General features: G+C 39.9%; 1 protein-coding gene across 3 annotated transcripts in view; it reads right to left on the reverse strand.

Moving 5' to 3' along the window:
* Positions 1-14,638, reverse strand: part of FILIP1 (filamin A interacting protein 1) — a 222,715-nt gene that overhangs the window by 14,307 nt on the left and 193,770 nt on the right. For 2 of the 3 annotated variants that reach the window (XM_086707253.1, XM_025925728.2), the window contains exons 5-6: positions 8,105-10,910; positions 4,018-4,241 (exon numbers count right to left, since the gene is read on the reverse strand). In XM_086707253.1, coding sequence (XP_086563379.1) covers positions 4,035-4,241; positions 8,105-10,910 — 3,013 coding nt within the window. In that variant the 3' untranslated portion in view covers positions 4,018-4,034. The remainder of the gene's footprint in view (positions 1-4,017; positions 4,242-8,104; positions 10,911-14,638) is intronic. The other variant, XM_086707254.1, reaches the window with a different exon arrangement.

Consider the following 14,638-nt stretch of genomic DNA (forward strand, 5'->3'; position numbering starts at 1 on the left):
AATACCCTTAGGGCCATGTCCCATACAGGAACATGTCTTTAAAAAAATTTTTTTTAATGTTTATTTTTGAGAGAGAGAGAGAGAGACAGAGCACAAGCAGGGGAGGGTCAGAGAGAGGGAGACACAGAATCTGAAGCAGGTTCCAGGTTCTGCGCTGTCAGCATAGAGCCCGACACAGGGCTTGGACCCACGAACTGCAAGATCATGACCTGAGCTGAAGCCTGATGCCCAATGGATTGAACCACGCAGGCGCCCCAGGAACATTTCTTATACCATGCATGCTAAATGGCCACCATCATAGCGTGCTGAAATAGTCAACCCATAAAAACTATTCTCTGGAGGGGAAGACCAGTGCTTCCTGTGTAGCTGTGCAGATTGTGCCCTGCACAACCCCAGGGGGAGCCATCACACTCCCCCCATCCCTAGGGTGGGACCTGCACGGCAGCTGTACACAGCAGCCTTGGTGAGGCCCTGGAACAATACTGTGTTCCAGGACAGGGAAAAGACTCTAACCTTTTAATCCCATTCATTCTTATAAAGGCCCATCAAGTTGCACTGTAAAAACATTATCCTCACAAATGGAAGCTGGAATTGGAGTGCATTTAATCCTCTACTTCCTATTCTCAGTGGATTTCATTTCTAATATGTGGCTTAAAACAAAGCTATCCTGGGGCGCCTGGGTGGTTCAGTCGGTTAAGCGTCCGACTTCAGCTCAGGTCACGATCTCGCCGTCCGTATGTTCGAGCCCCGCGTCGGGCTCTGGGCTGATGGCTCAGAGCCTGGAGCCTGCTTCCGATTCTGTGTCTCCCTCTCTCTCTGCCCCTCCCCCGTTCATGCTCTGTCTCTCTCTGTCTCAAAAAGAAATAAAACGTTAAAAAAAAATAAAAAAAAATAAAAAAAACAAAAACAAAGCTATCCAATAAATGTAGAATTGGTTCTAAAATAGGGGCGCCTGGGTGACTCAGTCGGTTAAGCGTCTGACTTCGGCTCAGGTCATGGTCTCATGGTTTGTGAGTTCAAGCCCCACGTCAGGCTCCTGGAGCCTGCTTCGGATTCTGTGTCTCCCTGTCTCTCTCTCTCTCTCTCTGCCCCTCCTCTCTCTCTCTCTCAAAAATAAGTAAACATTAAAAAAATAAATAAATAAAATAAAATTACGAAGAAACACTGCCATGGCTGCTCTTTACCATTTCTTAAAAGTGAATGTGCTGTTCTGCCAAGTTTTCCTAGCAGTTGTACTTTGTAGATGCCTCTATTCCAGCATCCAGATGTATAAACATCCTGTACATGCACTGCTAAGCCTTTCAGGGCACTCTCCCTGCAGATGGCAGGTATGGACTTCCAGGCAGGAATGAAATAAGCATGGTATGAGTGGGTAAAAGCAAAAAACAGCATCGGTGACAATAGATTATAATAAAAGTCATTGGAGAATGACAGGTAGAGTCAGAAGTAATATAATGTCTCAGTTTTCATTTTTGACACCATTTGTTCACAGTAACACTAAATATCCTAAATGCCAAAGAAGCATTTCAAAAGAGTGAATATCCTTTTTTTCTTTCCTCAAAGGGGTGGTTGTGCACTTTATAAAAGGGAAAATTTTCCTTTTAAGAAAATACAAGTCAGTATTGGAAATGGAAAGATATCTTGTTAAAAATTACGTTAAAAAATTTTTGTTAATGTTTGTTTATTTCTGAGACAGAGAGAGACAGAGCATGAGTGGGGGAGGGGCAGAGAAAGAGGGAGACAAAGAATCTGAGGCAGGCTTTAGGCTCTGAACTATCAGCACAGAGCCCGACGCGGGACTCGAACTCACAAACCGCGAGTTCATGACCTGAGCCGAAGTCGGACGCTTAACCGACTGAGCCACCCAGGCGCCCCCCAAAAGTCACATTTTTTAAAGTTTATTTATTTACTTTGAAGAGAAAGAAGGCTTGAGTGTGCAAGCAGGAGAGGGGCAGAGAGAGAGAAGTAGAGAGAGAATCATCCCAAGCAAGCTCCACACTGTGCTGTCAGTGTGGAGGCCACCAGGGGCTGGGTCTCAGGAACCATGAGATCATAACCTGAGCAAATATCAAGAGTCAGACCGTTAACCAACTGAGCCGCCCAGGTGCCCCTCAAAATCACATTTTATAAAATCATTTTTCTCAGTCTCTCTCCTGCTACCTTGAAATCCCATTATTATGGCATGTTAGCATGGTTACTCAACATCTTTTAATACATATGCTGAGAACTGATAAGCCACAGGCAATAAGATACCTGATTAAAAAGAATATGGGGCACCTGGGTGGCTTAGTCAGTTACGCATCCGACTCTTGATTTTGGCTCTGGTCATGATCCAGGGTTGTGGGATCAAGCCCCATGTTGGGCTCTGTGGTGACAGTGTAGATTCTCTCTCTCTCTCTCTCTCTCCCTCTCTTTCTCTCTGCTCCTCTCCTGCTTGTGCTCTCTCTCTGTCAAAATAAATAAACATTAAAAAAAATGTATGAATTCTGTGAGGCATCTACCACCATCATATATAATTCAAGTCCAAGTTCTGCAAGAGATAGGAAATTGGTATGGAAAGAACTCAAAGAACAGCCTCTTTATCATGAAGCATGATGATTTAATGATAAAAGCTAATCAAATATCTTTTTTTAAAAAATCTATCTTTCCCCAAATATCAACAGCAGGGACTATACAAATAATTTTGGAACCCTCACAATTCAGAAGTGGAAAAATAACAACCTGTAACTTTATAGTTGTTGTATTTTTATAAAGTTCACTCAATTGGCTTAAAAATTTTGACAAAGGTGCTGCCTACATGAGACCTCAGATGCTAAGCTGCGGGTTATTAGCCTTGAGCTCATTTGTGGTTATTTGACCAGGAAGCACAATGTCCACTTTAATAACATGGTTAATCCTCTCACAAAGACACCTGGCATTTTGCATTCACACAGTTTCATGCTTATTAAAACATGCTTGAAATTAATGAAAATAATACAAATATAAGTAAAACTGACAGGAATAATAATTCATTTCATCACACCACACACACCACACACACACACACCACAATCATGAACTGGTTCTGCATTTGCAAGTAAAGTCCACATTCAACTGAGGAAAATATTTGAATTCAATTAAGCTGTGCATGATGTCATTTTTTTTTCTTGGCATTAGTGTATCACAATTACTTTCTTCTATTTTCTATCCATTACAACCTCTGTTGAGGTTGTAATGGATAGAAGGGCCATTTGGCAGCTCTATTCAAACTGCTCCACAATTTAAATCAATTGCACACTTGAATAGAGCATGAGTTTGACATTAGTGGTTCTAAAATTATCATCTCTAAAATTCTGGGAATGTTTTGGAGATGGCCAAAACCTCTTTAGTACACACAGACACACACAAATAAGTAAAACTCTGTTTTTAGGATTCCATATTTCATTTTCATTTTATTTCATATTCAAATTATTTCCTGAAATCATCCCAGAGGCTTTAGTTTTGCAAAACTTTAGAGGTCCAGGCCCTGTGAGAGCTAGGAGATGTTTTTTCCAGCACATGAAGCAAACTTGGGATCTGATAGAGGCAAATGACAATTGTTAAACTATTTCCTATTTCATAATAGAATATCTGAAAAATCAATTAATGTGGAGATAGGCCTATTAAATCTGATTTACAATTAGGAAATATGGGATCTGTCTTTGGAGATGATGAGATCCAGCTCACATATCTTACTGACAAAGAGACTGAGGTTCAGATGGATTAACTGGTGGGTCCACTTTCTAGAGCAAAAATGGGACTAGAAGTCAGGCCCTGCCTCAGGCCCAGCATCCTCAACAAAGCACACAGCAAACTGTAGCTCTGCTGGTTAGTTCTTTTCTCTAGCATCAAAACAAATTTACAAAATAGGAAACACACATGGCTATTAGTCGATTATTTTATAAACAAGATATTTAAAACTTGTTAGTACATGTAGAGAGTTGGCACAAACAGACGAAGGTCCGTTTTCACGGCAGCAGTAGCATCTGCACAACATACCCCCTCAGCCACTGCCCTCAGCCCTTCCCCCCTCCAAGAGAGGTAGCGCTGCCGGCTGCCGATTTCTTCAGCTCTATTTTCATAGACTGAGTCTCAGCTCGAGGCTCGAATTTGGTCAGATTTCCTGCTCCTGGGGCTGCCACTACTGGCTTTCCTGCTTTCATACCTTTTGACATAGGAATGCGGGTGGGTGTAGGTCGCTGGGATGACCCGTCTTGTCCTGACTGTAAGAGAGAAAATATAGAGACACAGGGAGATACTGGTGAGTTTCTGCCTGGATTTGCCGTCAACCTGAGCATTAGCAAGACAGGAATGCCCACAGATGACACCTGCCCAGATAAAATGGTTAGAAACTTGGAGTCGGGATCTAATCCACTCTGATTGCCTCCCTTTTCCATGTCCTGAAACACCTACGCCAAACTTCCTTCTCTTCTCAAGCCTCTGACCCACTTTATCTACCCTTCCAGAAGTGACCTTAACTCCTATTTCACAGAGAAAATACAGCCATCTGGCATAAACTCAGGCAACTTTACTCCCACTGTCCCCCAAATTATCTGCACTTTCTTGGAGTGGATGAAGCAGCTCTCCCTCCACCTCTTAATGATGTTGGATTCTCATTTTCTTTAAAGATTTTTTTATTTTTTATTTTTTTATTTTTTATTTATTTTTTTAATATTTTATTTATTTTTAAGACAGACAGAGACAGAGCATGAGTGGGGATGGGGCAGAGAGAGAGGGAGACACAAAATCTGAAGCAGGCTCCAGGCTCCGAGCTGTCAGCACAGAGCCCGACACAGGGCTCGAACTCACAAACTGTGAGATCATGACCTGGGCTACAGTCAGACGCTCAACCAACTGAGCCCCCGGGTGCCCCTTACTTTTTTATTTGAGAGAGAGAGAGAGAGAGAGAGAGAGAGTATGTGAGCATGGGAGGGGGCAGAGGGAAAGAGAGAGAATCTCAAGCAGGCTCCACGCTCAGCACGGAGCCCAACGTGGAGCTCAGTCCCATGACCCTGTGATCATGACCTGAGCCAAAACCGAGAGTCAGACGCTCAACAGACAGAGCCACCCAGGTGCCCCTCTTTTCATTTTTTTACGGTTACTGCTGGCCATACCCTTCTTTTTGAAGTTCTTTTAAAACTCTCTTGCCCGTGATACCTTCTTCCTGGAGTCTCACACATTCACCTCTTGTCTGATGACTCCTATTCAATCTCTGGTTGGCTCCTTGTCATAGCTTGCCTTTCTTCTAAACGTGGGTGTCACCATGCTCCATTCTCAGCTCTCTTTTAATTTTTCACATTTACCCTGAGAATCACCTCATTTGTTACCCCATGTGTTGATGAGCTCCAGTCCCTTCAATGATCTTCTGGAATACACATCTATATTTCCCACTTGCCAGACATTTCCACTGTCTTGCAGGCATCTCAAATATCAATGCCCCAAACATGACTTATCTTGTCCCCAAAGAGTAGCTTCCTATGTTTTTCATCCTATCTACCCATAGAGCCACACCAGAAACTTCAGAGCCACCCTCTATACTCAGTTTGTCACAAAATCTTCGATCCTATCTTTAAGATATCTCTGTCCTCATTTTCACTACCACAGTTCAAGCCTACACCGTCTCTAGCCTGGAAGATTGCAACAGTATCCCTGTCCTCAGTCTTTGTCCCTTCCAATTTATCTTTAAATTGTTTTGGGGCGCCTGGGTGGCGCAGTCGGTTAAGCGACCGACTTCAGCCAGGTCACGATCTCACGGTCCATGAGTTCGAGCCCCGCGTCGAGCCCCGCGTCGGGCTCTGGGCTGATGACTCAGAGCCTGGAGCCTGTTTCCGATTCTGTGTCTCCCTCTCTCTCTGCCCCTCCCCCGTTCATGCTCTGTCTCTCTCTGTCCCAAAAATAAATAAACGTTGAAAAAAAAAATTAAAAAAAAAATAAAAAATAAATTGTTTTATAGACATGTTTCTAAAACATAAGTAATGTATTTTTTTTTTTAATCATCAATACCCTTTCAATGGCTCCCTTTGTCTACTCTATGAGATCAAATGTCAATTTCATAATAAGCCACATACCTCTCTTCAGTATCTGACTCCAGTTTGCCTCTGTATTTTCTGTTCTTGCATTATGTCCCTACACCCAACTGCTGCAGTACAATGGGAATGGTCACCTTTCCTGGAACATGTCAGGCTTCTTCACAGAGCCACACTTTTGCACAGGCTGTTCTCTCTACATACTCTTTCCCTTTTCCTTCTTAAAAAATTTCTCCTCGGGGCGCCTGGGTGGCGCAGTCGGTTAAGCGTCCGACTTCAGCCAGGTCACGATCTCGCGGTCCATGAGTTCGAGCCCCGCGTCAGGCTCTGGGCTGATGGCTCAGAACCTGGAGCCTGTTTCCGATTCTGTGTCTCCCTCTCTCTGCCCCTCCCCCGTTCATGCTCTGTCTCTCTCTGTCCCAAAAATAAATAAACGTTGAAAAAAAATTAAAAAAAAAAAAAATTTCTCCTTATCTGTGAAAACTTCCTCTTCCAGGAAGTCTTCTCTGGGTTCCTTTGTACATACCTCTATCATAGAACCACTAGGTAGGTTCCAATCCTGCCTTTCCCACTAAGCTAGGAACTTCTAAAGGTCCTCTTTGCAGTTGGGCACCAAACCCAGTGCCCAGAGTGTAGCTAAACACCCTATAAATGTTGAATAAATACATGCACAAATGAACTAGTCTCACTATTCTATTTCTAAGACAGGCGTCCCAAACTTTTTGTTATCCTTGATTTTATGGAATCTGACATATCTGAATTAAGTGGGCCATCCTTTAGGTCTATAAATCCTAAACAGTTGTTTTGAAATCTTGTTTGTATATGGGTTTAATCAGTAGCCAACAATGTTGCTAAAGAAAGTAAAGCTATTTTGATCTGACCCTTAAAATGGTACTAAGATGTTTCAGCAGAAAATCTGCTCTGAGCTACAACTTAAACCTCCACTATCTTTTTATAAAAATTATTAGAGAGAAGTGACCATGCACAAGCAAACTATGCTCTGTGTTGCTTAAAAAGCAATATTATATTGAACCATTCAAGAAGTGTGAGCAATTCTGAATGCTATTTGGCTCCTATAGAGCCAGTAATGAAAAGCTTTACCAACAAAGCAATTAGTAATTCACACTTTGAAGTCTGTCTTGAATCTGTGTTGGTACACAGAAAATTAAAGTAAATTTAATTGAGGATATGGGACAATACGCCACAGTTTCTATACTTAAATAATAAGCTTCCTGTCTTTCCTAAGAGTTTCTAATACATGGGACAGAATTTGTTCAGAATCTAGGAATAATAATTTCTAGTTTATTGGTTTAAATTAAAATCTAAACAGTACATGTTCTTCTATAATTTAATTTACTAATTTGTCCCAAGTAAATGAAGACAATCACTGGAAGTATTTCTAAAAACAGAATTTATTTTTAAGCTCTGGTTTTTATATCTGAGACATGCTTTTTCATAATCACTCATTTAGCCTTCTAGTTATTAAATAAATGTTTATCAAGCATCTGCTCTCTGAAAGATACTATTAATAAAATATAGTGCTTAGACATATAAACCCATTTTTTTACTTTTAAAAAAGTTAATATTAAGAACTTTTAATCTTATTTTTGGAAAAAAATGTGACTATGGCCATACATAACCACATATTGAATATTTTAGGTTATAGAAATATAACCCAGGAGGCAGTTTTAATTCTTCCTGCATATTGACCATTTCTCTCAGTCTCCATTTTTAAAAGTATTTTAAACAAAAAACTAAACTTTAAACCTGATTATTATCGTATGCTGACATTATAAAGAGGCCATATTTGCAAGAATTTGGGGGGTCTTCATACTTTACATAAAAAAAAGAAATTTTCCCTCAAAATGAGTTCAATTTATTAAAACACTAGGCCACTTTTTATTTTCATGTCTTGGTGTAGCTGGTCCTCTAGGAAACATCTGCTAGTGGGCTCAGGTAGAGCGAGAGGCATGTGCTTTTGTTGTACTTTGGGCACTGGGTGATTCTCACAAGTCACTTCTCCCTCCCTCAGCCTCCACTCTGGAGCCTCTTCTACTCACCACTGACTGGGTTCCTCGAGTAGATGAGGTTGTGACCGGTGTTATGGTGATAGTGCTCGTCACTTTGCTCGCACCAGGTCTCGATGAGAGATGGTTCCTAGGGGAGCGAAGGACGGTGCCTGTGGAAACCTCCTTTTCAGCTGTCACGTTGACAGGTCGGACAGTAATAACTGGACTTGCTCCTTCAGCTGAAGTCCCAGGGGATCGTTTAAACTGAGAACCTAAATGAATGTGAATTTTATTGTCTTCCGTGGTTATGATATTGGCATTGGAGTTATATTTCCGTAGTGGAGTTGGAACAGTCTGTTTTTCTGGGGTGACTTTGAGGACAGTCCTTCCCATGGGCATTTCCTGGGATTCAGGAGAGACTCCAATCTCAGCTGGTGCTGCTGATGTAGACACTGTCATTATCTGAATGGGGGATGTGGGCCTGTCTGCAAACATACCTCTTCCACTTTCTGGGGTCTTCTCTCTAGAAAATGTAGTAATCGTGACCGGGGACATGGCTCGTTCTGTGCCAAGAGTAGCATCTCCACTTTTTGGTTTTTGAGACATGACATTTGGTGATGGAATAATGGTTATCCTTGGTTTCTGATTCCCTAAGGTAGGAATGACAGTGGTACTAGAAAAAAATTCTTCAGATGTTGGGCTTGTTATTTCCAAAGTTGCAGTACTATTCTCATGGTCTGGTGTCACTCGAATATGCAGAGGCTGGCCTTGCTTTGGTGAAAGGACCAGTTCTCCTGGGTGCCCTGGACTGGGATTTGTTCGAGGCCCTTTTTCCTGAGTGATTGGGGGCCCATTTTCCCTTTTTCTCATCCATGGAATCCAAGACTTTCTCATAGTGAGCTCATTTGCTGCTGGAGGATACCTATCTAGAACAGAGGATCGTTCCATAGGTTTTTTCAATCCTACCTGTCGAAGATTGCTCATGATGTGATTTTCTTCTTGAAAGGATTTCCGTATAAATACTGCTGGTGTTTCCTCCTCTGCCGCCTCACTGCTCACCGCGTCAGTCTGCACTCCAGTTGACGTCACAGGAATATCCACCATTCTTCTCCCATTCATACTGGGTCGAAGAGCTCGGCTATAACGCTTTGAAAGCTCCAACTCTTTGGTCAGATTGAGGACCTCCTGCCCCATGTTTTTGTTCTTATTTTCTTCTTCCATAAATCTTTGTTGAAGGACAGAATAATCCACTTGAAGTTGAGAAAGTTGATCTTCTTTGTTCATTAATTCATGGATCTTCTCTTTAAGAGCTTGTACTTCGGCTTTTAAGTCTCGACTTTTAGCTTCTTCTAACCGAAATCTGTGTCTCAGCTCTGCTTCCTGACTCACAGCCTCACCTTTCTCGATTGCTTTATTTTTGGCAATTTGGTGCTTTATCTCCTCCAATTGTTGAGAGAGGAAATTAGCCTTGTCCTGCTCAGTTCTAAATTTCTGCTCTAACTGATCATACTCATCCTCCGTCTTCATCAGATCCCCCTCAACCACCTCCAATTGTTGGAGGCGTTTCTTCAGTCTCTCAATTTCAAGTGTTAGTTCCTTAATCTTGTTATCTTCTGGGCAGGTGAGCTCAGATCCTTTTCGAGACCTTCCTCTTGTTATTTCCCTTTCCACTTCCTCTATTCCATCAAGTCTCTTCTTTAATAAGTCAACACTGCAGCTCAATTCAGAGGATTTTTCTTCTTCGCTTTTCAGTTTACCTATTAACTCATCTCTTTCTTTTGTCAAGTTGTACACCTTTTCCTCCATTTCAGATTTCAGTTTTAAAAGCTTCTTACTTTCTTCAATTAGTTTTTCAGTTACATCCATAACCTTTCCTTGTTCCACCTTAAAATTTTTATTGAGTCCATCCACTTTTCTCTCTTCTTGCTTTATTTTTTCCATCATATTTTTCCTTTCATCAACCAGCATCACAGTAAATGACTTCAACTTTGTAAGGTCATCTTTTAGACTTAATTCAGCCTTTTCCAATCGACTTTCAGAACATTCCAGTTCTTTAACTCGACTCTTGACCACCTCCAGCTCATTTAGCAGGTCTTTGGTTAAGTTCTTTTCTTTCTCCAGGTTTAGATGTAGCTGGGTACACTCAGATTTACTCTTGCTAAATGCTTCCTCCAATTTCTCCAGTTCAGACATTCTCTTCTGCAACTTCTCGACTTCAAGTTTGAGTTCCCGACTGTGGTGTTCTTCCTCTTGCAGCTTCTTCCGCAATTCCCTGCACTGGGATTCAGTTTTAGTGATCTCCTCATCTTTACCCTCCATTTCTAACACGCGCTTCCGGAGATTTTCCACTTCAGCCATAAGGCTGGAGTTGCCACATTCCCCTTTGGCAATTTTATCTCTTAATTCCTGAAGTTCTTCCTCTGCCTTTTGAAGGTTTTTGTTGGTCTCTTCCAGTTCCTCAATTCTCTGAGTCAAGCCAACCAGCTTGAGTCTAAGTTGCCTGTTGTGAGACTCTTGATTAGCCAATTTAGCATTCATCTCTTCATGCTCTTGAGAAAACCTCGAAGCCTTGTGTTCAAAATCCACTTCCAACTTGAGCAGTTTCTGCCTGTCTTCTTTGGATTTGGAAGTAAGGGCTTTGAGCTTTTCTTCTTCTTCCCTCAGTTTCTGAGTAAGATCCTGTACTTTCTGGCTTTGCAGGCCAAGTTGTTCAATATGCATTTGCCTTTCATCCACCAGCATGAGTGCAAAGGACTTGAGTTTCACAAGCTCATCTCTTAGTTTATTGAGTCGCTTAGCATTTTCCTTTTCTTTTCGGGCCTGGTAAGCCTTTTCTTGTTCAAGGAGCTTTTTCAACCTAGGAAACAAAATATATTAAGATATTATAGTTTGTTATTATATTATACATATGTCATATATATTTATTCTTATACATATTAAAAGATTCATCAGCAAAAAAAGTTTGTCTTAGATATTAAATAAAAAGTGAAATGCTATTACAATAAGTACCTACCAACTGCTCCAATATCAAGGCTTTAACAGATGGTCATTAAGGATACTAATCCAAAGTCAGGTTATTTGTTCCCGTTGGAGAGGGGTAGTTACCAGAAGTGGGCATGAAAAGGACTCTTCAGGTACTGGTTTCTGTTTCATGACTTATGTGTTGGTTACACAGGATCGTTCAGCTTATGAAATTTCAGTAACCTGAACACTTATGAGTGCTTTTCTGCAAATGTATTATACTTCAATAACATAACCATTGAGTAACACTTAGGTTGTACAATAATAGTGGCTATTTAAATAGTGTTTTCTGTATTCTAAGCACAATGTGTGTTATGTGTTTATCTTCACAGCAATCCTCTGAGACATGTATTGCTACTGTCATCCCAATAAGGAATGTGAGACAGGGCTCTTGCACATTCCCACGGTCAGTAGGTGGCAATTCTGGGATTCAGACTCAGGAAGAATCCTTCTGGATCCTCAGGATCCAGAATCCTTGCTCCTCACCTCTACATCTTATGACTTCAAAATATAATTTTATTTTATGGGGCACCTGGGTGGTTCACTTGGTTAAGCCTCCTACTTCATCCAGCTCAGGTCATGATCTCGCAGTTCGTGGGTTCAAGCCCCATGTCAAGGCTCTGTGCTGACAGATCAGAACCTGAAGCCTGCTTCGGATTCTGTGTCTCACTTTCTCTCTGTCCCTCCCCTGCTTGTGCTGTCTTCTCTCTCTCTCTCTCAAAAATGAATACACATTAAATATATATATATATATATATATATATATATATATATATATATATAATTTTATTTTAAGTCAAAGGGAAGGTGCAGAACAAAAAGAACCTTGGGACTTTTTAATTATGTACGCAACTATCACCTGATAGGAACAAAGCAAGACAAGCTTTCTGATAGAAAGCTGATCTACATAAACTAGCTAATGAAGAACTGGCACAGAATTTTGGCTCAGTTTCTGGATTTAAACAAAAATTTTAAATAGAGAACTAGGTTGGGAGGAAATCAATTACTATCAATATACAAATGTGGCAGCTACAGGAATTATTATGTTTTACATGTATGAAATACATTTTCTCTATGGTGTTTATGTATAGCATTAAAAAAGTAGGAATATAAATACACCAGAATAACTATTTACTATCCTTGTGTTGATGAATCAATTTGCACCAATTTTTTTTTTTTATGGAAGTATAGTTACAAAGTTACATTAGCTTCAGGTGCACAACATAGTGATTCAACAACTCTATACATTATGCTGTACTCACCACAAGCGTGGCTACCATCTGTCACAATACAACACTATTACAATATCATTGACTATATTCCCTATGCTGTACCTTTTATTCCCCTGACTGATTCATTCCATAACTGGAAGCCTGTATCTCCCACTCCCCTTCATAACTTGCACCAATTTTAATAGTTATTTTCAGTTATCCATAAAAATGGAATTAAAATAATCATATGGGAATGCAAGCTGGTACAGCCAATCTGAAAAAGAGTATGGAGGTTCCTCAAAAACTAAAAATAGAACTACCCTACAACCCAGCAATTGCACTACTAGGCATTTACCCATGGGATACAGGTGTGCTGTTTTGAAGGGACACATGCACCCCCATGTTTATAGCAGCATTATCAACAATAGCCAAAGTATGGAAAGAGCCCAAATGTCCATCAGTGGATGAATGGATAAAGAAGATGTGGTATATATATACAATGGAGTATTACTCGGCAATCAAAAAGAATGAAATCTTGTCATTTGCAACTACATGGATGGAACTGGAGGGTATTATGCTAAGTGAAATTAGTCAGTCAGAGAAAGACACAAATCATATGACTTCACTCATATGAGGACTTTAAGAGACAAAACAGATGAACATAAGGGAAGGGAAACAAAAATAATATAAAAACAGGGAGGGGGACAAAACAGAAGAGACTCATAAATATGGAGAACAAACTGAGGGTTACTGGAGGGGTTGTGGGGGGGGATGGGCTAAATGGGTAAGGGGCACTAAGGAATCTACTCCTGAAATCATTGTTGCACTGTATGGTAACTAATTTGGATGTAAATTTTAAAAAATAAAAAATAAGATAAAATAAAATAATCATATTTACTTTATATAGTATAAGAATGCTTCTTAATATTAATATTTATATCAGAGAAGCAAGTTGTAAACAACCTGTATTTGTTTTAAGAATATTTTATTCTTTCAATATATTTTGCACCTTACTTATTTAAAGTGATTTATTTCATATTTATGACTAGATTAGCTGTTAACCAAGTAAATAGAAGCTAATAGTCTCACATTGCATTGTACAAGAAATGACTGAACATATATTGAAGCTATTTGTGGTGTTAAAGAATTATTATAGAAATGATTCTGATGATATAATTAAGATTTTTTATGGAATTTACTTTTACAAAACATATCCTTGTGTCTAAGCATCTATTAAATAAATGCATAATTTCCCAAACCCATTATGACTTTATTCTTACAATGGAAGAAAAAGATTGTTTTCAAATCCTTTGGGTTCACATGAGTAATACTGTAATCGCTTCATTAACTGTGGTTCTTACATGTGTAAAGAGAATTTTATTGATCATCTTTTTTACCTTAAGTCAAAACAACTGAAATAATGTCACAGAACTATAGAGTGGGAGATACTTTTGGGGATATTTTCAAATTCCTTAGCCTTAACAAGACTATCAAAGGTAATTCATTGAAAACATCAGTGCTTTCAACTCTAAGCTTAAAATGTTAAAATTTCTAAAGATATTTGTTTAAATATCCTATGCCTCTATGCTATTACAGACAGTGGGTTGGAGTAACTAAAACATGGGCTTTGGGGTCAGACAGCTGCATCTGAATTCTGGCTCTGTCATTTTCTGACTGTAACCTCTGGCCAATTGCTGAAACTCTTTGACCCTCAGTTTTTTCACTTGTAAAGCAAGGATGTTATACCTACCTCATAGAATTGTTCTCAAAATTGAGATAGTAGAAGTAAAGTGACTGACATACAGACTCTATACACAGATATAATAAAACACAAAAATAAATATAAGAACTAAAGAGTATGTATCTGAAAAGCCTGTCCAATGCTTTTTGTGTTTACACTGTAGATATTTTCATTTCAGTAACTTTGGTGTAAAACCTGGGGTATTAACTTTTCAGCCAGAGAAAAGTAGAAAGCTCTCTCATGAGTAGGAAATCCTGTGAGCTAGAGCATGACCATCGCAGGAATCTGGCTTCCAAGAAACCACGTTTTTTCATGTCCTCTTAGCTGTGATTCTCTCTCTCTCTCTCTCCTTCTCTATCTCCCCTTTCTCTTTGTCCCATTAAGCTTTCTCCTTCCCTCTTCTATCACTTCTTAAATTATTCCCATCTCTCAGTTAAAGTGGCTCTTACAGCAATACACAGCCCATTCTCTGCATTCTCCCAAAATTCAGTTACAGCTTTGATTTAGCTGAGGGTTAGATCCATAACCAAGGTAAAGTTGTGTGACTCAGTCAGGACAGCCTGCCAATAACCTTCTGTGCAAACAGACTTGCATTTAAATTTCTACAGGGAG

Source organism: Puma concolor, chromosome B2 (assembly GCF_028749965.1).
Source record: "Puma concolor isolate L17-30 chromosome B2, mPumCon1.1.hap2, whole genome shotgun sequence".
Classification (NCBI taxonomy): Eukaryota; Metazoa; Chordata; class Mammalia; order Carnivora; family Felidae; genus Puma; species Puma concolor.